The sequence below is a fragment of the Haliotis asinina genome, chromosome 14 (assembly GCF_037392515.1).
Source record: "Haliotis asinina isolate JCU_RB_2024 chromosome 14, JCU_Hal_asi_v2, whole genome shotgun sequence".
NCBI lineage: Eukaryota > Metazoa > Mollusca > Gastropoda > Lepetellida > Haliotidae > Haliotis > Haliotis asinina.
Window position 1 is genome coordinate 33498894 of NC_090293.1, and position 27359 is coordinate 33526252.

General features: G+C 42.1%; 1 protein-coding gene across 1 annotated transcript in view; it reads right to left on the bottom strand.

The window, feature by feature from the left end:
• The window catches only part of LOC137262290 (inactive cell surface hyaluronidase CEMIP2-like), a 43068-nt gene extending 19809 nt beyond the window's left edge, over positions 1–23259 (bottom strand). The window contains exons 1-23 of the mRNA XM_067800106.1: positions 23157–23259; positions 21808–22025; positions 19194–19398; positions 17997–18163; positions 17016–17160; positions 16483–16659; positions 14374–14610; positions 14025–14129; positions 13605–13798; positions 13016–13088; positions 12111–12229; positions 11198–11370; positions 10659–10728; positions 8774–8935; positions 7697–7845; positions 6550–6621; positions 5832–6020; positions 3805–4027; positions 3200–3415; positions 2060–2150; positions 1684–1789; positions 744–914; positions 389–548 (exon numbers count right to left, since the gene is read on the bottom strand). Of these exons, the coding sequence (XP_067656207.1) occupies positions 389–548; positions 744–914; positions 1684–1789; positions 2060–2150; positions 3200–3415; positions 3805–4027; positions 5832–6020; positions 6550–6621; positions 7697–7845; positions 8774–8935; positions 10659–10728; positions 11198–11370; positions 12111–12229; positions 13016–13088; positions 13605–13798; positions 14025–14129; positions 14374–14610; positions 16483–16659; positions 17016–17160; positions 17997–18163; positions 19194–19398; positions 21808–21975 (3372 nt within the window). The 5' untranslated portion in view covers positions 21976–22025; positions 23157–23259. The remainder of the gene's footprint in view (positions 1–388; positions 549–743; positions 915–1683; positions 1790–2059; positions 2151–3199; positions 3416–3804; positions 4028–5831; positions 6021–6549; positions 6622–7696; positions 7846–8773; positions 8936–10658; positions 10729–11197; positions 11371–12110; positions 12230–13015; positions 13089–13604; positions 13799–14024; positions 14130–14373; positions 14611–16482; positions 16660–17015; positions 17161–17996; positions 18164–19193; positions 19399–21807; positions 22026–23156) is intronic.
• Positions 23260–27359: the final 4100 nt, after the last annotated feature.

A 27359-nucleotide genomic window follows, 5' to 3' on the forward strand; every position in this document is an offset into this window, starting at 1 on the left:
CAAAAAACCTTTTCGTGAGTAATAACCCCTTGTTACAATTGACGCGTGATTGGCCCCGGTCTCCCTTACATCATTATATATATATTCGGTGAGTGAGTCAGTGAGTTTAGTTTTACGCCACACTCAGCAATATTCCAGCTACATGGTGGCGGTCTGTAAATAATCGAGTCTGGACCGGACAATCCAGTGATCAACAACGTGAGCGTCGATCTGCACAATTGGGAACCGATGACATGTGTCAACCTAGTTAGCGAGTCTGACCAAACCATCCCGTTAGTCGCCTCTTACGACAAGCATAGTCGCCTTTTATGGTAAGCATGGGTTTCTGAAGGCCTAAACTACCCCGGGACCTTCACGGGTCTATGCTTATTCAGCGTATATTCAGTACCTCTGGTTGTCTGACGTAAGGGCCATAGGCTGACTGCCGACAGTCTGCAGTGTTGCCTCCGTCTTTTCTCACGATGTTGAAGTGTGGACATTTTCCGTTGGGGCACAGCATCTGCCTCTCAGTTCGAGTCTCATTTGACATCAGCTTGATGAAGACCATGCTGTGAAACAGGGATAGTCAGTAATAACGCCAAGAGTTTAGTTTTACGCCGCACTCAACAACATTCCAGTTATATGGCAGGGGTCTGTAAATAATCGAGTCTGGAACAGACAATGCAGTGATCAACAACATGAGCATCGATCTGCGCAACTGAACTGAACTTACGCACTCCCTCTCTGGATCGGAGCAAACTTACCCAACTTGTTTGTCCCAGAAGTACACCGCACCGGAAGTATCAGCATCCAGTTCTTGTATAGTGGCGACCTCTCGCGGTGGCCGCCATTTGTTGTAGAAAGGGTACCTGCTTGACAGCTCGAATGTTGTCGTGTCTTTGGGCATGCATACGCCGATACGAATGACGTCTCCTCTGAAATACAAACATTTTTTTATGATTGCTTTCTTCTTGTGTATTTGTTATTTAACGCCACTCTCTGCAACATTCCAGCTATAAGGTCGGGGTTTCTAAACCAAACAATCCAGTGATCAATTTAATGAGCATCGCCCTGCGCAAATGGGATACGATGATATCCATCAACCAAGTCAGCGAGCCTGAGTCGCTTCTGTCGATAAGCATGGGCTACTGAAGTCCAGTTCTAAACCTCACGAGTTTAAAACACAGTGATGATCAAATGTGCTAATATTATACATTCATTACACCGATGTGCTCAGACTATAGTACTATAGTCATGTTCGAGATTTTAACTGCAGGTAGACCTATGATTGGCTGAACATAGATCTGTACTATAATATCTATTACCAGACTCTGAAGCCGGATGTGTGGTTCAAATTTCTATTTGGTCGTCAAAGTGTGCGAGTGAGTTAGTTTTACGCCGCTTTAGCAATATTCCACCAATATCACGGCAGGGGACACTAGAAATAAGCTTTCATACGTTGTACCCGCGTAGAATCGAAACCGACTCTTCGGTGTGACGTGCGAACGCTTTAACCAATAGACTACCCTATCAACCGACCTTGCCATGGCGGCGATAACAGAATGATACGAAAAGCTAAGCACGACACTGGGAACATGGCAGAGCCAAACTGATATCAACGATGGTCGCCGAATGCAAATTAGAACTGAGGAGTGACATAACTTGTTAGGTCCTTATCTATCACAGTGTTGACAGATTCCTCACCTCTCCATGTTTAACGCCACCATCTTGAACTGTTTAGGTATTGCTTTGTTGAAGTGGACGGTGTAGGTCTTGTTAACCATGAAATTGTATCCTCTGCCCTGATTTCCTGAGAAAATAACAAAGGTGATTATGTTAATATTTTTCTGTGATCGACTTTTGAACAAACTCACTTGCTTAAAGTGAAACCAGTTGTATCACATGTGTTTTGTTGTGGGGATGGACTGAAATCCTACAAACTCTCAGAATTCAAGCTGCTGAAAACGGCCATCCTTCCAAGGACTGTCCGAGCACGACGTGATATAATGTAATTGATTTGTCACCTGAGCACTAGGCACATGCCCACATACCGTCACAAATATAAAGAAAGGGAACTCACTGTTCATTGCGAATGGGTGTTCATGGGCGTCATCTCGGATGAAGGTGACAGGCTGTTTACTCAGTCTCCAAATATCGGTATAAATGTTAACCTTGAAAAAAGGAGAAATGGTATCATGAGCCAAATTACTGAATCATTAATGAAGGTTCAGGCTGTTGGTAACATTTTTAAAAGTAGTAAAATCTTCGGGTTTTTTTTAAATATACAGAATTGAATGTTTTACAAACTTAAAAAGTATGGAAAAACAATCAGGCAGATCTTCAGAACACTTCATGTTAACAATGTAAGGATATCCAGGAGCACCGACGGTCGACGTTTAAGGGACAGCCGTATTCCTCTGTAGGAGACCTGAAGTTCGTACACCACTAAAACCAACATATCTATAGTTCAGATGGATAAGATATGGCCGCTGATGTAAATTGTGTCGTGTGTCTTAATAAATGGTCGACCGACGCTTGGGCTAAGATTGTCGGGGAATTCCTTAAGCAGCAGGGTGTAGGGACAGAGGGATTGGCCAGACCCAGGTGAACGTGCCTGGGATGAACTGTGACGTGTGTACATTCATCATCCCGCACCAGGCGTGTAAGAAAAGGTATGTAGTTCTTTCTAACGAAATACCTATCGACCATCCATGACTTCTACGACCGTCAACCGTGTTGTTGGCTAGAAGTGGAACAAGAGAACCTTCTGGTCATGCATAAGCTTGAGCAGCTGCTAGAATCCGCCCAAAAGGGGACCTACCTTTCGCTAGCCATGGTGTTTGTCTGGAAGGTCGGGAGGAAACCTGGAAACACTGCATACCAGTCAACGAGAAGATATCAACGCACAAACCTAGCGACTCCTTCCACATGGACACGAAAGAAGTTTGTCTTCGTATGCATGTTTGCATGCTTTTAGGTTGTTGGATATTGGAAAGGACATCAAACAACGCCTCTGCTCGTGAATCATGATGTTCAGAGGTTAGTGGGAACTGAATTTGCCCAATAGATCCGCCATTCCCCATACTACTTCTTACATCAACCATGGACTGTTGAAGATCAATTCTTCACGGGTTTAATTCACATGCATTGGCAATGGCAGACTGATGCCAATGATTCAGGCTACTTGTCGATCTTAGGTGTCATCACCTACTCTGCTCACCTTGACGTATTTGTGGGGGCATACGGCCATGTTCCAGTTGTCCCTCAAGGAACACTTGGGTGTGGTAAAGAACGGATTGTTCTTGACAACCTGCGAGTTGATCATGCCCGTCACGCTCCCGTCAAAGTCGTGAAACGATATTTGCTGTTTCCCCTCGCCGTCCTTCTCAAATCCGGGGGTGGTGTTGTTGCCGTCGAATACTCTGTTTCCTTCCGACTGTTGGGAAGAAAAGGTTTGCATGGTAAACAGGTAATGTGACAGCGTGTGTAAATAGCATTTTGGACAACATGCCTCTCAAAGCTCCAGTCTGTGTTTTATCGAGTCTGGACCAGACAATCCAATGATTAGGACAACAGCATAAGCATTGTTCAGTGCAGCTGAGATACGACAACGTGTCAACCAAGTCAGCGGTCATGATCATCCTGCCTTGTTAGTCGCCTCTCAAGAGACGCATGGGTTGCAGAAGGCCAAATCTAAGCAGGATCTTCAGATTTCAGTTTCTGTATTTTGGATACCAGGGTAAATACTGGCTACAGCTGGGGATTGATGATCTCATGTCTGACCTGCGGTATCTAGCGCATCTTGCCATAAGGGTACCAACCCACCTTATCACAGAATCCAAACTTGAGACCGGATACTGAGCTTCTAGGATTGAAGACAGGCATGCTGGTTCTCTTGAAACCAAGTGCGCCTCCAGTTCGATATCCAGGGATTTCATAGACTTTATCCCATGTAGTGTTCCAGTGCCAGTGAGCGAAGTCGTTGAAGTAGCAGTTGGTGACGTAGGTAGGTCCGTTGTAGAAGACGAAGCCTTGCAAAGGATCAGTTCTGAATTGAACAAATACATATCACAATATCTATTCACTGCTATTAGCAATATTCCAGCAGTATCTGAGACACCAGAAAATGGCTCTGCACATTGCACCCATGTGAGAAACCGAACCCGGGTTTTTGGTGCTACGAGCACAAACCTTAGCAACGAGGCCACCCATGGCCCCTACACGCTTTTATGAGATGATTCATTTTGATAAAGGATAAGCCAGAGTATGCAGTGAGTGAGTGAGTTTAGTTTTACACCGTACTCAGCAATATTACAGCTATATGGCGGCGGTCTGTAAATAATCGAGTCTGGACCAGACAATCCAGTGATCAACAACATAAGCATCGATCTGCGCAATTGGGAACCGATGCCATGTGTCAACCAAGTCAGCAAGCCTGACCACCCGATCCCGTTAGTCGCCTCTTATCACAAGCATAGTCGCCTTTTTATGGCAAGCATGGGTTGCTGAAGACCTATTCTACCCCGGGACCTTAACGGGTACCAGAGTATGCATAACTAACTGACAGTCATATTTAATGTAAAGCTCGAGCTGACGACAGTCACACGAAGTCATAGCTATAGCGCTGCAGATATTGTGTGTCTGATAGGAATAGCACAGCTTCACATGCCTTAGGTTAAAAAGTATGTTGCAGCGTTAAGGTCACCCATGCGTGAATAATAAGCATTCTTTAAACGTTTGAGTGAGTGATCAATTACAGTTTCAAACAATACACCTGCAATACTAAGGTGGGATATTCAAGAAATGAGTGAGCTTCACACATTGTACCCATGTAAGGAATTGAAACTATGTTCGAAATAGTAGGTTCGATGCTCAGAGCGAGTGAGGAAAAATTAAAGTAACTTTGGCAACAGTGATTGAGGAGTGAGTGAGTTGAGTTTCACGCCGAGCTCAGCAATATTCCCGCTACATGGCGGCGGTGTCGCCAAAAGACAGTAAAACTAGTACATCATAGAGATTTACAACGAACATGTAACTTAAAATTACATGCTATACTGAACAGCAAAAGAAACGTAACTATTTTAGTAGTTCCAAGTTTTTAAACAGAAAACAAAGCTAACTTTGAGATTTTATTTCTGCGAACGTGCATTTCTTTAGCTGTTCAGTATATTTAGGACACTGCAACATAAAAATTGTCTGTAGATCGCCACCAACTGAAGGTGTATCACTATACTAGGTAGCGTGGTGACCTACAGCGCCTTGCATAGATTCGATGTTCAGAACAGTTTTTCAGTCATTTACAACTGATTGTGTAGTCTGATCTCACTGAAGCGGTCTTTAATGGAGGCCATACTCGATGCCTAAATGTGATGGCCTCCTGTCTGACCCTTACGTGGCTTGATGTTACCAAATGGCACAATGTAATTATACCATTGATGGTCCGGATTAGAATATCGATCTTCGGTAACCCATGCGTGTCATAAGCGGCGACTAACGGGATTGGTAGTCAGTTCCACGTGGCTGACGCTTGTCATCGGTTCCCAATTGAGCTCATGCTGTTGGTCACTGGCTTGTCTGGTCCAAACTCACTTATTTACAGACCGCCGCCATATATATAAATAGTACTGCTGAGAAAGCGGCGCAAAACTAAGCTCACTCACTCACAATGACGCATTTTTGATAACACCCACCACAACTGAGAACGTAAACCTCTCAGACAAATTGCACAGGGCAGGAATGACCACATCGTCGGCGTACACTGAAGATAACGCTTAAAGGCTTTACATCATGCTTGTGGGAAAAAACATGTAGTAGGTGATGCTGGATAAATGGTATAGTGGACATGTACTCACGGTCTCCTGTCTGGGAATGATCTGTTGAACGTGTGTACTGGCTTTACTGGCCCTTTATAGCTCCACATAGTGTATGTAGTGCCGACACCCAAATTGCCCGACATCCCAATAAACACGGAGTTCTTGACTTCATTGACGCGGTTGCCCTTTGACAGTGGCATGATGAGACCGCGCTGGGAGTCAGCAATACTGGAACAGGAAATTGTACTCATGGCGGTGGGAGTCAGCAATACAGGGAAGGGGACATATGATATACATGACTCTCAGAAACACATACATCCATATCACAACTGTGGGATCTCCCAGACAGAAACACGACATCATATGACGCTCCAGAAATCCCTCAAGGCTTTAGTAGTAGTTAATCGTCTACAGATGACCAAATCACTTACCATTCAATGACGGGGTTTTCAGTCTTCGACTTGTATATCACGTTGTTTCAATTTAATATGAGTGTGGGGTGTGGTTTGTGGGGTTTGGGGTGTGAGGGCGCCCGACGTGATACAGCCCTTGGATATGAAACAATGCTATAGGTACGGCGTTGTACCCGTGTGGGAAATCGTACCGTGTGTCACAAGCAAACGTTTAAACGACTAGGCTACTCCACCGCCAACCTTGAAGCAACACCGAGACTAAAAAGGAATTCGACAGCAGAGTCAGGGGTTCCTAGTAAACTAGCGTATTCTCCATGACAGAACTGCCCCTCGAATAGTCTCACCTGGAGTTTACCAAAATGGTGTTGGCAGCCCTCAGCCAGATATTCTCCCTGCGGTTCTTGTACACAGTAAGTCTGTCGGAGAGATGGAAACAGGTAAAATACAACAGTTTTCTGTGCACCAAGTTCAAGCTGGTGAGTGAGGCTTTATCGCGCTACCGCATATTCTAGCTATATGAGTGAGTTCAGTTTTAAGCCGCACCCAGCAACGTTTCTGCTATACAGCGGCAGTCCGGTAATCAGCAGCATGAGCATCGATCTGATGGGAACCGATGACGTGTGCCAACCAAGTCAGCAAGCTTGACCACCCTATCCCGTTAGTCGCCTCTTGCAGGCATGGGCTACTGAAGGCCAATATTCTAACCCGTACCTTCACGGGTTTCTAGCCACATGACGTTATAGTACGTTTAGAGTTCTTACAGCCGACAACTTACACCAAAAACGTATGATCATTGACTTCTTTACATTACTTATAAAAAAAGTCTGACCAATCCCTGTATATTTCTGGTTCATGTTCTGTATATTGTTTGACTACTCTTGCAAAAAGTAGGGGAACTTCATTTTTAATTTGCGATTGAACAAACTGGGACATATATATGAATCAATGATGATGCGGTGATGAATGTTTTGAGAAAGCACGAACTCTTGTACATCTATAAGACCATAGTTGTTTACATAGTACTTGCTCTTGACTGATTTTTGTGTGCCGTGACATGAAATATGCATGTGTACGATTTTCATTTAAAAAAAAAACACACACACACAAAAAAACAAAAACAAAAACAACCAAAAAAAAACCAAACAAAAAAAACCAAAACGCTAGAAACATGCAGTTCCAAATGTACATGATTGTCAAAATAGTCTACAGTCATGGAAAACCGTCCAAATCAATGACCCGGTGCACGTGTATGGGGCAACTCCGTTGTGGACGCATGCCCCATGCATTGTGTTTAGAAGAGGGAATAAAGAAAAATGGTGGTGCATTCATGAGATATTTGTATTTGAAAAGTTTGTTAACGCTTATATTCCTTATCAAAACTGAAAATTCAGGTTCCCCGACTTTGGTGTAAAGACTATGCTTTAAAAGGTCATAATTCTTACATAGACAGTAATTGGACATCCCTTACTCCATGTGGTATGAACGGAATACCTCTTAATGGTGGTGGTGACGGGTTTTCCTCTTGGGGTATTCGGCACTCTAGGGTCATAAATGTTGGTTCCAAACCTGGCATTCTCCGGCACGAACGTCTTCCGGCGCATATGGCCGTTTGAAATTCTGTTGTCAAACATCAGACCTCTCTGTAAGTACAATATTGGCAGTTTAAGTCTTGGCCTACATTTTCGAAGCTCTCTTAGCGCTAAGATAACACACATGAACATTTACTTACGACTAGCTTCGCGCTTCGAAAATCTATGCCCTGGTTTATTTTGTTCACAGGTGTCTGTCAGCCCAACGTTTGGCGCCCACCTTTTTGTCGAAAATCTTCCAGATAACACCAACTGACCACACGCCATTAACGTATATCTTAGTGACCAACTATACGAATTACGAAATTTACACATTTTAAGCTGGTCACGTGAGGAAAAACGTTATCTGTTTTTTGTTTGTTTTGATGTCAAGAGACGGGGAGTAGTCTCAGTAAACGTAATAGCTTCCGGGCTACGTCACCTCGCTGTTTACGTGCATAAGCTCGGGTCATCTTCACAAGTGACCTAGGACAGAGTTGTTCCCCCCTCAAGATAATTTCCCAATGTTAAGCAAATATATGCAAACTTAGATCAAGAATGTGTATAGCTTTGTGTTGTGTTTTTTTCTATTTACAAAAATGAAGCCGAAAGTGGGTATCATTTACAATCTATCACCGGTTTACAGAAAGAACAGGGTCAGCTTTAGAAATAAAGCGTTCAACACCTCATCGTCATCTCCCCTGATCAGGTAATTACTAGTAGTCATTTAGGGACCGTCTCAAAATCAAAGATTACTGTAAAGTTGGACAGTTTCAATTTGAGACTGATCAGGGCTATAATTCGCCGTTTTCAAGAGAGAAGCCATCTCTCGTCCACAAAACTGAAGATCATTCTTAAAGATGAACACGACATGTGTATTTCCGGATTTACAATATGTCACTGAATTTGTGTTGTTGGATAAAACGTGCATTAACCGTAACTATACGCCTTCATATCGTGCAGGTTTGAAAACCTGCACAGATATAGAGAAATGTCTCACCTCACGGTTTGAGTGCGCCACGTTGTTGTCAAACTCCAAGATGGGGGTGTGTCTGGTCTGGAACTCTGTGACAGATGGCTGGTTGTTGGCCAACTTCTCTGCTTGACGGGCTGCTGATGGTCCGAGGGGACGATCGGCGTAGTTGAACCAGAAACCAGCGTTCTGGAGAAGGAAGAGTTCATCGATACGTTATGCTTCAAATCCTGTTCAATAAGTCGTTGTCACTGTCGTCAGTAAGACAGGAATAAATATTTTACACTAAATTATGTCCTTCATAATCTATGTGAATTACATATGAAACCGCAGTGTAATATTTGAATAAATAGTTTTTTTAATAAACTGAAAGGAAAAAATATCTAATGATCTGTTTTCTTCCCACCCGACTCGTTACAGTACTGTCGGACATAACAAAACAACTGTTTTTAGGCTGTTATCCAAAAAAATATACAATTGCAAACAGCATATGTCGAATTAAGCTACATCGGCTTAACTTCGTGTTCAGTGGGAAGTGTAATACCACATCCAGAGAAGCATGTTTACCAGTAAATTCGGACAAAAAGGAAAAGCTGCTAAAAAGAATAGATCAGACTATAAATTGCAGTTAGGCCACTCAGCTGGGTATCATGATGGGGCGTCAACTCACCCTGCCATCAAATGCACGTGCTGTTTCAAGGGGTCATATTTGTGTGCTTTTTCATGTGTGTTCAATATGCCTCACCCATTGTTTAATATCTTACGTGGCTTGTTTTCATAAAGTTTATGTTGAGATATGTAAATGTATGATAGTTATAGACAAACTTAAATCTGCCGTTGTATTAAATGTGTCAAAATATCTAGGTGACATGATCACGACTGGATATTATTTGTAAAGTGTTATGACATACCGTCTACTTACCAAGTTTATTTCCCCTAAAGGGTTGCCTTATCTGATATCTCTGACCACAACCACTGTCCGTCCTGGTTTTGCATTTGAGAGGACCCCTTCTGTCGGTTTCTTTCATTTATAGTGATAGTGAGACTCAGTGGTAGCTGCAATGCTCATTTCTGCACTGATATGTGCTCAGTAACGTCCCTCTCCCTGTTTCCTATCTCCCTACCACTGAAACTGAATGTATTTTAACAGATACTTCACACCCTTACACATTAACTGCACAGATTGTGGAAATAATGCGAAAACTGGGGATGTTTTTTTATCTATTTCCCACAGTATTTTAAGTCTTATCTATCAGTTATTCTCTGCTATGAATCGTTAAGTGGATTTGATTTTACGCCGTTTTTTGGCAATATTCCAGCAATATCACGGAAGGCGACATCTGAATTGCGGTCCATGTGGAGAATCGAACCCGGGTCTCTGGTGGGACGTGGGAACGTGTAAACCACTGGACTACCGCCCTTTGGAATCTTTGAATGTGAAGTTTGTAGTCCGGATACGCTAAGGTGGGGCTGCATTCCTTGTAAGTCAGTTAACAGCTTCGGGTAGTCAGACTGGGTGAGATGGCTGAGACATGCCACCTTATCCCAAATGCATCGATCGATGGTCATGATGCTCATCAATGGATTGTCTGGTCCACACTCGATGACATAAGCTTTCCTCCCTCGTTTGCAACCAGAGACTGATGCGGTGGGTTACCTACGTGAGTGAGTTTAACTTTGAGCGGCATTCAGCAATGTTTCAGCTATATGGCGGCGGTCTGTAAATAATCGAGTCTGGACCGGACAATACAGTGATCAACAACATGAATATCGATCTGTGGAATTAGGAACCGATGACTTGACCACCCTATCCTGTTAGTCGTCTCTTACGACAAGTACGGTCGCCTTTGAGGCAGGCGTGGGTTGCTGAGGACCTACCTACCCCCGGATCTTCATGGGTCGTGTTACTTACGTCCGAGCCGGCGGCCACGTTGTTTCTGATGTAATTGTTGAAGTGAGTGACCCAGAACGTGGACAGAGAACTGGACGGAGAAGGAAGCAGAGATAATGAAAGCGACATGAAGACGCCTTTACCCTATTACTGAAATATACTGAACATCAAAAGAAACGCAACTCAGTTTTTGTTAAGGTTATAAATAGCAAACAAATATGAACGCCCTCATTGCGTTTACTTAGCTGCTCACTATACTAGATTATTCATATCATTGGGCAAGTTAGTGAGCATGGTTTTACGACAGTTTTAGCAATGTTCCCGCGATATCACGACGGGGTACACCAGAAAAAGTCTTTACATGTACCCATGTTAGGAATCGAAGCCGAGTCTTGGGCCTAACGAGCGAACGCTTAAACCACTAGGCTATCCCCATAGCCACGGGTCAAAAGCGGATTTTACTTATGTCCAGCGGATACTCAAACGTGGACAATGGATAACGCCGAGCATGAAATATCAATTCCCGAGTGGTACACCAGTCAATACAATACACGGCGTACTTGCAGTTCCAAGCCAGGGTTTTATTGCACCAGCGGTTTTTCATATCCGTCATTATGTGTGTTCCGTGTTTCGTTCCGATTCCGATGTTCCCGTCCAGAATATTGTACTGCTCCACACTGTCTTCTAGGAAATAGCCATGGCCAAGATGATCGTAGCAGGTGTTGTTGCTCACCTGCACACATAACGAAATTTATAAATATGCCAAGACACCGCTGTGTTAAGTGAACAGACATCGATTATTGGGAACTTCTGAACAGTGTATGTACACATCTGAGGTGTCTTCCGGAATGAAGGTGAAATTGCGCCGATGCGTAAGCAATGTCTACTTTATGTTCATAAAAAACAAGACATGTGGCTTAATAAAGTACTTATGGCTTATTAAAGTACCTCTTAGGCTCAAGTTTACACAACTGCAAACAGGAAATGTCGAAATACCTTACTTCGGCCTAACTGGGCATTTTGTGAGACGCGTAAGAGGATGTCCATATCTTTATTCGTAAAATCGGTGCAAATACGAGTAGCTGCTGGTAACAATAGATCAGATGATAGAGGACAGTTAGGTAGCTCGACCAGGTATGATGACGGAAGGTATACTCACCTGGCATCCATGATATGCATACTCTGCCTACTGGCGCAAGGGGCCATCTCAAACATTATGTGCTTTGTCATTATTATGTTTTGAATGTGTCTCATCTATTGGTTAACCTCTTACGTGTCTTTCTCTAGTGAAGTTTATGTTAAGATATGTAAAGTGAATGATGCCTGATACCCATTGTTAGGCATCGTATTAAATGTCATGTGCATGATGTTGAGGTAGCTGGGTCACTGAGAGGACAAAGTAAAGACTTTATAAACCCTAGCGTCATCATTTGTTGTAGTCATCTCAGCCTACTGGGCACAGTGGGCCTTTACCTCAAGTGAGTCTGTGCCGTGGATGGTGACACATCTAGCCAGGCTGTGGTGGATGGAGTTGTTGCGGACCCAGGTGCCGTTGACGTCGTCACACATGTGGAAGTGTATAGGGTAGGAGCCTGCAATTTACGTAATGAATTCGTAAATTCACGACGATATAGATGTATTCTGAACAGCAAACGAAACGCAACTTCCGTTTTTGACAAGCTTTTGAATAGACGGCATAAACATGAACGCTTACTTTTATGGGATTTCATTTTCTGGAAACTTGTGGTTTTTTTGGGGTTTTTTGGTTTTTTTGTTCAGTATACATGAATAGGGTGCTTTCTTAAGATATTGTCTAATACGGTGAAACGATTCCATATGTTATAAAGGTGAACAGGCAGAATGTTTAAACGTTAGCGCATCTGTGTCTCTTTTGAGGGATATTTTTGTGAATTCAGCAATCCATGCTTGCCGAAAGATGCGACTAACGGGATCCAGTAGTTATACTCGCTGACGTAGTTGACAGGTCATCGTATCCCAGTTGCTTATGCTGTTGATCAAAGGATTTTTGGCAAGTATTCAAATAATTACATACTGCCGCCATACTGCTGAAATATGGCTGCGTGTTACGTTAATCAACAATCAAATATTTTAACTTATATAATAGAGGACGTCAAATACTGAAAATCTGTTGATGTTGACATAGTGAGTTTAGTTTTATGTCGCTTTATGCAATATTCCAGCAATATCACGGCGGGGGGACACCAGAAATGGGCATTACATATTGTACACATAAGGAGATTTGAATCCGGGTTTTCAGCGCGACATGCGAACGCTTTCACCACCCGGCTACTCCACCGTACCTTGTCAAATAAGTAACTATTGGACTTATTGACTTCTTATGACTGATATCACATTACCTGGGAACTCCTGTTGCCCCATGTGGTAGAACTCAATGCCTTGGATGTGAACTGACTTGAAACCCTTTGTCACCTGTAAATACGTTCAACGTCATCAATACGTTCAACGTCATCAATACGTTCGGTCGCAATGACTGCGTTTAAGAAGACACTGTACTTGTTCTACCTATGTTCCTGGCGGGATGATCATACAATCCCATGTCACAACACCGCGATGCCCTGTTGAGGTGAAGTGTTTGGGGGTTGGGGGTTGGGGGTTGGGGGTTGGGGGTGTGGGGAATTGAGAGGGCAATGTTCATCTTATATCCACAGAATCGTTTACATCAATGACTTGTTTGTTGTTTAACGCCACACTCAGTGATGTTTCATCAGTACCCACTTGTTCAAATTTGAACAAAATCCATGATTTTGTTTGTTTGAGTTATAGCCATATGATGTATGTAATGCAGCGAAAAACGAAAAAGTGCGTATTTACGAGTGATGAAAACTTGTATTACAATTTGCGTTAATATTTATCACATTTTACCGTTAAATTTTTTATTACAAATGTTGTTTTTATTACAATTTACGTCGAAACAACTTGTCTTACCTTTAAATGTCCACCGAAGTGGTCAAAGTCAAAGAGTGAGCACAACCATTTTTCTTTTTCCATATATGTATCTGTTACGTAACATCCGGTTTCCATCTGACCTTGGATGACGAAGTCACGTGAGAGCAGAGCCACTTCACCTCTCATGTCCACTCCGTCATACACCTCGCCGTAGTGGGGAAACTTGAATTCTCCTTCACAAAGTAACGTGGATGAATTTGGGAGGATGGAAAGAAATTAAGTGATATGAACATACTATTTCGATTAGCGCATCACAAACAACATCTATTACAAGCATCTTAATGCTTCTTTCATGTTTTCATTTTTTATATACTTTCCACGTGTAAATATTAAATTAACGCATCCGACACGTGTACAGACCGACTGACACAACCCTGCCAGCTAACCACCTGACCTAACCTTTGACCCGGAACTGATGGCTGGCGCAGTCGTCACAACGAAACACTTCAAGTTCTTCCGCCTGCTTCCAGTCAAAGTCCGTGGACGTGAACACAAGACGATCACCTGAGGAGATAGGCAATGTATACTATGTGAACACATGACGAACACCTAAAGATATCGCCAATGTATACACAGGTGAACACACCACGATCACCTGAAGATATCGCCAATGTATACACAGGTGAACACACCACGATCACCTGAACAGGAACAGTCAATTTACCAACTTGTGCAGCAACTTTCACCTGTATTATTCGTTGCTGATAGCAATCACTGATCAATACATCAACAACCGATGCTCGTTTACCTGGTTTCCATGTAGGCACGTCATTGATTACGTCGATCTTTGGGTAGGCGACATCAGTTGACATCACCCGGAAGTTAACGTCGTGAGGGAGCCTCCAGTCTCTCACCAGCCTGACAGCACTTTCAACATAGAACTTGAGTTTCTTCCCCCAGAGGGTGACGTGAACGTCGTCAGTGATTGTGTACTTTGTGTTTTCCTGTGCGGCTACGTGCTGTTCCATTGTGACGTTCGGACTTCCTGAGGCAATATATACTACCCATCAAATGTTAAGATTCACTGGTGTAATTGTAGCTACTTACTTCAGTCAACTGTTCTAACCTAGATTTTGCAAAATATTCCTCACTGTTTAAATGTACAGTTTACACATGCACTGATGCATTGCGAAACAAATTTGAAACATTAAAAAAAATATAGTCTGGAGTTCAATAAATAATGACACTCAGTGAAAATTAGCGAATTCATAAATCTTCAAACCCAAATGCAATTGTTCACATACACTATATTTGCACATGCCTTTTTCAGCAATACGATGCACCGTCCCCGTGCAATTCATCAGTATCCGGTTTACAGTTGATTCCGATAAGTTAGTGAAGATGACCATCTTCGATGTAACCATATTTAAGCGGGTCTAGTGAGCGAGTGAGTTGGATTTTATGCAATATCACTGCAGGTGATGCCAGAATTGGGCTTCACTTCACATATTGTACCCATGTTGGGAATCGATCACATATCTTCGGCTAGCAAAGGCGAGTGTAAACTTTTCTCCAAACCGAGGAGGTATTAATGAACTTAGTCCCCAATATTTGAGTTAAGAGACACTGAACAGTTACTTTGAGCTTTCTAGAAAAAATAAATAAATAAAAAAAATTAGAAAATACCCCCTACTTTGTTGCAAAAGAAAAAAAATAACTCTTAAAGGATTATTTATAGAAAAGGCATGTGCTTTAGTTTCAAACATTGAGAAATGTTACAAGATTTGTTGGCATGTTTCGTGACTTAACTGTTTGGGGCAGCAAGAATTTACGTGTTGCTGCAAGCTATACGAGTGTCAGTTTATAAAGGTAAGGAAGAACTTGTTCACCGGTCTTTATAGCGTGGAAGCTGTAAAAACCGGCAGCTGTCCATTGTGGCAAGTTGAAAACACCGGCATAAAATCTCAGTCCCGTCCGTGGCTTGTACATTTATCATTGGAAAGCTTCGCAATCCAGTATGTGTCATTTCCGTATCTCGGTGTGAAATGAGCCTCCCGAATGTGTTTTTTACTGTAATTAGTGCTGTCTAACCCGGTGCATCACAATGTATTTTCTTTAAGAGGAAGTCATTCATCTTATACATGAATTTGGAATGATGCCTAATATGGGTTGTTAGGTTCTTTATCGTTTCCCCAGCATAAGAGTGAGTGTGAGTTTGATTTTACGCCGCTTTTAGCAATGTTCCAGTAACGACAGGGACACCAGAAATGGGCGTCACACGGTATACCTGTGTGTGGAATAGACCCCGGGTCTTTGGCGTGACGAGCGAACACTTTAATCACTAGGTTACCCCACCGCTCCTCACTGCATAAGAGGTTCCTTAAATATACTACTCCCACTTTCCTAAGGATCAAATAATGGGTTTCAACAGACAACTTATGTAGGATCAAACTTGGTCTAATCACCAAAGCATGGGTCCTAGGTTTCAGTCTGTCATTGTATCTTGTGGACCCCATACCTGTATTTGACATGTGCTGTTTATTTGTCCTGGACTTGTTCCATGATTTGCAAAATGATTGATTTGTGCCATGAAAACCATTTCTATGGTTGCTCGTGTATCAAGTTTAGAATAAAGTGGCTGTTTGCCTATAGGGGTGTTGCCATATGATTATTTATCCAGTTGTAATTGGATGCAATTTCCAATTATTACACTGCAGTTAAGGAAAGTTGTGAAATTTTGTGATCCTTTGCAAATTGTGAGCAGTAAACTTAGTTTGATTTAATCGACAACATGTTAACTATGCAGCGTGTCACACATATGCATATGTTTGCAGTTGAACAGTGTGCGAGGGCTACGCTTCAGAAAAGATCTGTAAAGGTTTCGGCAGGCTTACATTGCAATTACTCTCGGCCATACCTGTCATAGTTATAAAGGCATAAGCCTCTCTATCCTTCACATCCCTGATCCGTGACCGTTTCAATCCACCGAGAGTCTCGACGGCAGAATATATGGCCTCCCAGTTCCAGTCTGGTCTGACTTCAACACCCAACCTCCTCATCACACTGATGGCCACGACTCTACCAGTGGGGATAACTGATAAAACCGTAAAGACGCATTAATAAGAATATTGACTTGAATCCGATGTGAATTGGCGTTTCACACTTAGTCGCCCTGTCACGCAGTGCTGGTTCGATTTGTTTTATCAGCAATAGTTCCGCTACATGAAAATAATCGAGTCCGTTGCGTAGAATCCAATGATTAACAGCATGAACATCGATACAATGACGTGTCACCAAGTCAGCGAGCCTATTAGTCGCCTCTTACGACAAGCATGAGTTGCTGAAGATCGATTCTAACCCGGATCTTCACGGACCCGAACTTGTTACGAGACAATGCTGTTGGTGAAGAACTATTTACACTGTTTAGAGAAGAGTTAACACTGAACTTACTACTAAGGAGCTTCAGAAACAATCTCTCCGCGTCAGACTTCCTAGTCTCGCCCGTGTAGAAGGCGCCGAAGTCATAAAGACTCCCGTCTTGGTTCCACACCACCACATGGAGCCCCATGCCTGTTTCCTTACCATAGTCGGTATCCTTCAACAGACAAGGTGCATGAAGACTGATAGGGCTGTTCAGGAATCACTTGGTCCTCAAGGAATGGAGATACGGGACAGCAATTCTATCAGAGTGCCAATATCAGTTTGTGGATCATAGTACATGTATAAAGCTTGTAACTGTACACACTGACTTCAAGGTCGTATTCGTGGAAGCGTGATACTCTTAATGTGCATCTGAATCTGGTATTTGTGTTTACCGTTACCAAGTCAGCGTGCCTGACGCCCCGATCCCATTAGTCGCCTCTTATGACGAGTAGTTGCATTTTATGGCGAGCATGGACTGCTGTAGGCCTATTCTACCCCGTACCTTCACGGGTCTACTCTCTTTAACGATTTAAAAGTGTTAAGGTTTTATATACTAACTGATAAAGACAGTGGACAACCATAATCACAAAATTATGACAAATCAGCCATCAGTTTTGATAGCTACTACAGCTTGCGTCAAGACATATGTAACGTTAGTTGTTTGGTTGCTTGGCTAACGCCACACCATATGGCGGCGATCTGGAAATAATTAAGTGTGGGCCAGATAATCAAGTCATCCACATCACGATCACCAGTCTACGCAATTGGGTTTACGATGACGTGTGCGAGTCTGGCCATCTGTTGCCTCGTGCTACAATCAGGGGTTAATGAGGATCAATTCTAAATCAGATCTCACTGGTGACACATGTTAAGAAACTGTCAATGTATAAATGTTTAGAGGATATTTCTATTGTATTTCAGGATCAGCGAATCACACTTTTCTCGACCCGAGTATCAAGACCTCCATGGAAAGACGATAGTTTCATTCTCTCCTTCCTTGAACCGTACCATGTGATTGTAGACAACTCCACATGTCTGATCTGCAGCAGGGATGGAGGTTGCCAGCTTTGTCCATGACATCTTCTCTCTGCCGTGAAGCTCAAGAACGCCCCCTGCCGTCACACCGATGAACTTCCGGCCGAAATCAGGAACATTCAGCGTCGAGTTGCTGAGGCCTGTAACGGGAACGTTAACCTATAGCTACTTGGGCTGGGTGGTACCTTACCAACCCAGTTAACATCACGTAACTGGACCATTACTGGCCTAGTAAAGTCAGAAAAAAATCAGGCCCATTTGAGGCGTTCTAGAACTGGGCAGTACAATTTTGCACATTAACGTTGAACTGGCCCAGAACATCCAATGAAGTATGACACCTGTACACAGCAATAGCGGTTGGAAATGGGCCCTTTACAATTTCCCTGCACTGGCCTGGTTGAGTTTGATACTGTTTCTACAATTTAAAACAAGCTGATACCAAAAGGAACTCTGAAAAAGAAATAAACATCAACATCAATTAAAGTTTAATTCATAAAAGAACATATTCTTTCATTGCCCTTCTGGATGAGCTTGTTCAACATCAGGTTCTACATTAAATTCATCTGATACAGTCTTTTCTTAAAACATTTTTGAAGGTTCCATTGACCAGTCAATCCTTTGACATTTTGTCCACTGTGACAGGATTATCAAACAGTACTATAACCTACGCCATATATTGAATTTATGCTTTAGTTCCACGCATAACCTTAGTTGAAAATGTAACCTTTATAAGTGCTTCTCAACAAATACCCTTACTTTCTAGTGTCACGTTAAGTAAATTCACATTCAGAAATGCAGAAAATGTCACGCTACATTTGGACATCTCTCTCGGCCCGATGACATGGTACGGATATAATCCCCCACAATTCACCAGACAAGAAGTGCACAGTCTGTGATGGGCTAGTACTGGGCCTGTGAAGAGCAACTAACGAAGAACAAGCACTGGTCTAATACTGGCGTACATTATACCAGTACCAACAGTGCAGACCAGACGACGCCAGTATTGGCCCAGTCATGTGATGCTAGCTGGAATGGGTATTTAAAAAATCAGGTCGGACTTTTCATCTGTAAAAATCATAGCGATGTTCGTTTGTTGGCTAATGTGCTGTCGCTATGAAAACTTTGCTGGGAAATCTACTGCGGTTTACTTGGTGGGGTAATATACTGAACCTGTAAGGACGATGTTGCCTTTCTGGGTGAATCTGCAATCGTCGCTGCCGACGTGGAACCCCCCCTTAACCAGGACGTAGCTGACGGTGAGGGTGATGTCGGCCTTGTCGTCCCACACTAGACTGGCGCCAGACTCCACCGTGATGGACCCCAGTGACGGAGTGGACTCGTCCAGTAGCACGTGCATGCCCGGAGTCAGGCTGACCTGCAGCGTAACTTCAAGTCATCTTGCGCTCATGTGAAGAAGCTTAACTTATCACAAATGTCTCCTTAGGTTTTCCTTAACATTTACCTTGTGTCTTTACATGAGTGAGTGAGGTAAAGAGTTTAGTTTTAAGCCGCACTAGCAATATTCCAGCTATATAGTGGCAGTCTGTAAACAAATCGAGACAATCCAGAGTGAACAGCATGAACATAGATCTACGCAAATGGGAACCGATTACATGTATGAACCGAGATTATGAGCCTGACCACTCGATCCTGTTAACCTCTTACGACAAACATGGGCCGCAGAAGGTCACATCCAATTCGTATCTTCACGAGTGTCAGTTTTCGTGAGGATACCTGTGTAATTACGCACTACAGTTGGGGATTGAATGGTCTCATGTATGACCCTGAGTATTTGGGGCCAAGTAGGAGTGAGTGAGTGAGTTTAATTTTACGTTGCACTCGGCAATATTCTAGTCATATGGCTGTGGTCTGTAAATAATCGAGTCTGGACCAGTCAATCCAGTGAGCAACAGCATGAGCATCGATCTGCGCAGTTTGGAACCGAAGACGTATGTCAACCAAGTAAGCGAGATATACTGCCATCACTGACTTCTCTAAAGCGTTTGATAATGTTTGGAGAGTCAGTTTGTGGCTTAAAATACTGAAGCAAGGTATACGTGGGCAGGTTTTCGACTTAATACAAAATATGTACAAAAACATCAAAGCATGCGTATAATAATTATTCAAACTACTGGTGTACGACAATGTCAAACTACTATTGTTTTCACTGTTCGTAAGAGATCTTGAGGTATGCATTTCTGATGATAATTGTGACGGTATCTATATCGAGAGTCTAGATGTGAATGCCGTTTTACGCCTTTTTATTCTCTACGCAGATGACACAGTACTTGTTAGACAAAGTCCAAAGTCGTTCCGTACGTATTGTATGCAGTGGAAACTTGACGTCAATATATCCAAAACTAAAATCGTCATATTTGGCGGTGGAGAACCTCCTAAAAGTAAACATATGTTCTATGTTGATACACGCTATCAAAACGTTAGTGGACTAAGGAACTAAGGCTATGTTTTGTCTCTTAGGAAAGGCCAGAAATATTCATCTTACGATAGATTGTTTTTGATGTATGATTGTTCCCATTCTCTGGGTGTGAAATCTGAGGATATGAATCATTTGAAATTATCGAAAAGTTCATCTGAAGTTTCTGAAAATCATCTGTAATCTTAGAGTATCTACCCCAACTTGCATGGTCTACGAAGAAACGGGAAGGTATCCTCTGAGAATTAAGATGGTAAAGCTATTGATTAAATATTGGCACACCCTTGCAGTACCTAAAATATTATGGGTTAAATTTTCTCACACTTTACACAACTTTGTTACTCTACTAAAAAGCATTATGGATATCAAGATACAGTACGTTAAATCAGCAAGGTCTTAGTAATATTTTCAGAAACCCTGAATGTGTAAACACTGAATGGATCGCCTTAAAGGCAGAACTAGTCTTAAAAGATCAGTTTACTCAGAGCTGATTGTCTTTAATGAATAAAAGCTCCAAGGCTCTTTATTATAGAACTATAAAAGACTCTAACATTTGAACGTTACTTTATTTTCTCCCAACCAATGTTTATATGCCAATTTTGAAATTCAGAACAAATAACCACCATCTACCCATTGAGACCGGCCGCTGGGAGGGTATAACAAGAGAACATAGAACGTGTAAGTTATGCGACTCCCCAGCAATAACCGATGAACTTCGCTATTTACTGCGATGTAGATACTTTAACGATATTAGACGAAAATATATTCAGTCCTCTACGATACCTCAGATGGAAAAATCTGGCTACATTCAAGCAACTAATGTGTACAAAGAAAACAGCAGAATTGAAAAAGCTGTCGATGTGTATAAATTGTATACGATAACACTTTAAACACTAACTTTGCCCCATCTTGTAATTTTCTATGCAGTCAGATATTTTGTACTTGGAGAATAAAGAAGTTGAGTTGAAGTTGAGTCTGACCATCTGATCCCATTAGTTACCACTTATGACAAGCATAGCCGCTTTTTAATGACAAGCATGGGTTGCTGAAGGATTATTTTACTCCAGATCTTCACGGGTATGCTAGGTAGGAAATAATTCGGAATTCAACCCGAATTTCAGGGGTGGCAAATGAACATTTGAACCTCTATCATACCCCACCGACCAGGCTTTCTAAAAGGTGAATAACGTTAATCCGTGTTTCAAGCATTATTATTATATGACTGAGTGAGCGGGTTGAGTTTAAAACCGGACCTAATATTTCGGTTATATGGTGGCGATCTGTTGTTTATGATTTAAGGAAATCGTATATTGTATACGGTAACAAAATACATGTCTTGACTTTCGTCACCTGTTGATCTCTCGTTGGCTTGGTTCCTCCCCACGTGCTGGCCTCGCTCCATCTCTTCAGACTGGGGTTCGTGTGGGGACAGCCAGCGTCTACTGTAGCCAGACATACCACTGTCAGCACTGCAGTCAGTGTCCGAGATGACCAGCCGTCGTTCATCGTAGTCACCATGACGAAGATGAGGTCAAGGATTACACTTATGTCAGGCCGTCTCGTGAATTCTGCAATTTCCACGGTTAGCAAGCTCATGTCTGATGATGATTTAGAGATTTAACGTGAACTTGCCGACATAAAACGTATATCGCACCGGCGCTTCGAGATAGGTCGGCCATAAAACATAAGAACACCCACGTGTCAACGCAATACTAACAATGCACCCCCACCCGAAGTAATTCAACAAAAACGTTAACTTAGCAGGAATCTCATTTGTATCTGCGCTGTATTGTGGAGTGAATATCGTGTTACGCCGCTTTTAACAATATTCCAGCAACATCACGGCAGAAGACACCAGAAACGGGCTTCACACTTTGTACTCACGTGGGAAATCGAACCCGGGTCTACAGCGTTACGAGCGAACGCCATCCCGTTTGTGTCTATAGAGGCTTGAGAGGTGGATACCATTCTGTTATGCTGTATATATTTTTTATAATTGATTATTGTTCCCAATATATATTTTAATAAATTTTGTTTTTTTGGTAAGAGTTAATAAATAATATTACTGCACTGATACATACTAGATGTATTAAGAAACCTAACGCAACAATTACTAGAGGACTCACAAAAATAATCAAAAGCCCTCAAATTATAATTAAATACAATATATAGGGTTGAACCACTTACCATTGTCTCTGTTTCTCTGTGGAAGAAAGAATATGGGGGAACGGAAGGAACTCTTACTTAGATTCATGATAGTGGATTATTTCAAGAAAATGTTCATCCAAATTCGTTATTACATTCTGTTCATTTTCGTTGAAACTTGTCATATTACTGTCAATTTGCCAGTAACTGAATAAACGTCACCTAAAGGCCGTTTGCTGCACAATGGTGCAGATGAAGTATCAAATACATTATACATCATGAAACAAGTCGTGTTAAGTGGCGTTATTTCGTTCCTATAATTCTAGACATCTGCATGAAAAAAAAGGAAAAGTTGTTTGACATGTCAGTCTCTCAAATTGTAGGGACAATTTGATATGGACAAATGAATGACGACAAGACAATTTGTTGCTTTGATATGCATGTCTATTTGCCATTACATCGGTATGATTTTACAGCAAATGACATACTTTGAGACAAAGAGAAACACATGGACAATGTTCTCAAAATAATAAAGAACTCAAATGACTACCCACCAGACTTTGACTAAACTTATTTCACTCAACTATTTGAGCAAAGTCTTGACTGCCCCCACATGTCCACCCTGTCGGTCGAGAGAGTGGCAGCATGTATGCTACTGACGCCAGATTATGTCCTATTAATAAAGCCGAAAAGCATGCAGTCATGCGTAGCATGCTTTTACCGAGTCATAATGTCCCATGGCCGGGTTGAAATTCCGACACATTTCTGAGACAAGGTCATGTACTAGTCTTTCACCAACACATTACACTTCCATAATGTGAGTGAGTGAGTGAATGTGTTTAGTTTTGCGCCGCACTCAGCAATATTCCAGCGGTCTGTAAATATTGGAGTCTGGACCAGACAACCAAGTGATCAACAACATGAGCATCGATCTGCGCAATTGAGAACCGATGACATGTGTCAACCAAGTCAGCGAGCCTGACCACCTTTATAAGAGTGAATGGTTGTGTTTTACGCCGCTTTTACCAACATATATACAACATGCAACAACGTTGACACTTTACACACGTCTTTTTGTGTGATGACGAGAGCTTTAACCACTAGGTTATACTCCACTTCCCTTATTGAGAAAAACGAAAGGATTGTGTTAATAATAACTGCTATAAAATACTGTCCTATACAAAATTAATGAAGACGTAATCTACAGATGGTCAGTGAGTGTGTGTGTGTTTAGCTTCACGCCGCACTGATAAATACTCCAGCTTTATGGCGGCGGTCTGTAAAACAGTCGAGTCTGGGCCAGACAATCTAGTGATTAACATAAGCATCGATCTGCTCAACTGGAAACCGATGAAATGTGTCAACCAAACCTGCGAGTCTCGCCTGCGAGTAGGTCGTCTTTTACGACAAGCATGTATTACGGAAGGCCAGTATTCTAACCTGGACTTTCATGGATCTACAAATGTTGATGGTACGCAGAACATGCCAAGGGGCATTGGTTATTCAAATCACAAATGTTTTGCTAGTCATGGTTGATCATTATTGTAATCACGGTCCGACAGCCTCCCTTGCCATAATTTCATTAGGGTTAAACGAATTACTGCCTACACCCACGGATAATGATGTGATGCTTGATAGAGCATTTACCAAACCCATTAACTGGACAGTTCATTGGCAATGATGCTGATTATAAATGTACGCACTATTATTGCAGGTGAGTTTAATATTGATATGATTTGGTTTATTTGTTTATTGTTTAACGTCGCCTTCATCAATGTTCCAGCCATTTGGCGGCTGTTTGTAAATAATCGGATCTGGACCATTCAGTAATCAACAGCATAAGCGTCTATCTACTCTGTTATAATTCGAAACATATCAGCGAGACTTTTCCATCCCAATCCCGTTAGTCACCTCTTACGATAAGCATGGGGGGGACGAAGACAGGTTCTGAATCGAATCTTCACGAGTCAATATTGATATGTAAACAAACAAACAAAGAAGATCGGTTGATATCGACACAGGGTTTGAAACATTTTTAGTACGATAAAGCAAACCTCCTGTGCGTCTCTAAACCCCTTACTAGTATTAGTTTCACTCGCCGATTTCGTCCTTCGTTACGCCGAAGACCCGAGTTGGAATCCCCACGTGGGTGCAATGTAAAGCCCATTTCTGGTGTGATATTGCTTGAATACTGCTAGAAGCAAACTCATTCATTTATGGCGTCATATATCCGTTTTGTGGTGACCGTTTTGAAATTTTGTGTATTTATAAAGGACACTGACCTCATTCCTCTGCTTAACTGGAAGAGACGTAAAACCATACTTACTCACTCACCCATCCACTAACATATATGTGATCTCAAGACGAAAACACTGCGATTAATGTTTCAAACAAGTAATATATGCTACCAACTGTTAACAATTCTACTAAATATACTTATATCTTTGCTAATGCACTAGGAATGAACTTAAGAAGTTTATAGGGCTACGAACGTTTCGAGAACAGATAGCCTGAGTCACAAATGAGAAAACTACACCTAAAGGTGTTACTACAATCCAGTATGTGAATTAGTTTCCATGTTTTGCCAGCTAGTCGGGCTAGTTGTACCAGAAAATTACTAGCCCCCGAAATTTGAATGTAGAAAACTAACCAAACGACTGAACAAAGGTAAGCTGCTAATACGATTAATATTTTTTATCAGCCATAATTCTGCATAATTTTAAAGTGTATTATAACTTCAAGTCGGAGGGAGTGAAATATTTACAAAATGACCCTGGCAAAAATTAGCCAGTCGGACCAGTGATTGTTGAGATGTTAGGGCCTATCTATATTAGTACTAGCCACGGGCTAATGGCTATTTCGCACACTGGTACAATCTGCGTGTCCAGAGAGATACTAGTCTTGAAACTTATATATGTAGAAACATAATATACACCCGACGTAAATAGGAGAAATAATGTGATGTTCTTCCGTAAGATGTTAAATACGTCAGCTCCTGTCTTTGTCTTATCTCGGGGTAGGGGTTAGTTTAGTAGTTAAAGCGTTTGCTCTTCACGACGAAGACTCGCGATTGGGTTCGATTCCCGACATGGGTATAATGTGTGAAGTCTATTGCTGGTGTACCCGGCCCTGATATTGCTGGAATATTGTTAAAAGCCGGGTAAAACCAAACTCACTCATTCATTTTCTGACCTCGCTCCAATTGCTTCAACATTTAGTAATTACTCTTTCAGGAATAGTTGAAACTAAGAAAGATGTTTGACGAAGTACAGAAAATCATTTATTCCCGATGACCCCCACTTAAGGAATGTGCTATAGTCAGATTTGACAAAAGCGGTTCAGTTGGATCCTTTGACCGAAGTACTACTCACATCGAACTTCATCACAGCATTTCCACCTGGTATGTCAAATCTATCACTCGTGGCGCAGAAGTGGATGTATTGATATGTGGGGTTTCGTCCGGATAGAGTATCGGCAGAATCGACTCCAAAAAGTCGTCTCGTTTCATTGGTTTCTTACCCGTTTGAAATTCTTGGTAAAGTTTATAGAAAGCTGTTGATTTGATAACGAGTTAAAGTGACGATAAACAGCCAACAGTTTTATAGATACAAGGATGCAGATTGTGTTTTAGAGTGATAAAGAGAAAAAGCAATGGAAGCTATGAGCGAGTGAGTTTAGTTTTACGCGGCATTTAGCAATAATCACATTAATTCACCTATTTGGTTGGGATGTATATTGTGTTTCTACATATATAAGTTTCAAGACTAGTGTCTCTCTGGACCCGTAGATTGTACCAGTGAGCGAAATAGCCATTAGCCCGTGGCTAGTACTAATCCAGATAGGCCCTAACATCTCCTACCTGGATATGAAGTGTTTTAGAATCGTCCGATCTGGTTGACAGATGCCTACAGTAATACAATCACACTAAAAGTTAAAGTTTCAGTCTCATTCACCAAGACAACTCATCCATCTTGACCCAGTGGACGGCATACTGCTTATTCCTCAAAGGAGAGCAGAAATAAAGTGAAGAAGTGCACCAACGCTGCCACAAGAAGCGAAACAAAGACTCTTCTCGTGTTGCATCCATCAGTGCAAAGAATGGGCTGTCCATCAGTTGTCTGCGGGAAGACGTCCAGGGAGACTGACCTTCCTACAAATGGCATCATCATCACTTGTTGGCAGAGTCCATTCTTCATGGAATAGTAGGAATGTGCCGTGGGCTTCCAGCTGACCAATATCAGATCATCGGAGTTGTCGCAGAATCGTGTTCATGTACGGAGCTAGCCTTTTTCAGTGAGACCCCATCCTCTGGTTGTGTTCAGACTGATTCCATACGAAAGGCCCAGTTTGATGCATATATGCCGCCTGCAGCCTCTAGATCTGACAAGTATAAGCTGACACGACTCTCAAGGCTGAAAGATATAAATACTCAATGACATTTCGAAAATTGTTATAACGAGAGCGATCGCTAGCTTGCGCACGCGTGTGTGTGTGTGTGCATGTGTGTGTGCACGTGTATTTATGCTGAATTACAAAGGAGACGCAACTTACTTGTGCTTACAACATGCGTTTCAAACACATTTATTTTAGGCGAAAAAGGTACACCATGATTAAACCACGCATTCCAAGATGTTTTTTTTCTCTTTGTTACCTGTTATTCCCGACTATGTCGCCCGGCAGTGATTGTTTTTCACCGGATAAGCACCAGTTATGTTGGTCAGGCACGCCGGGTGTGACGTGACATCAGTCTCCAGACT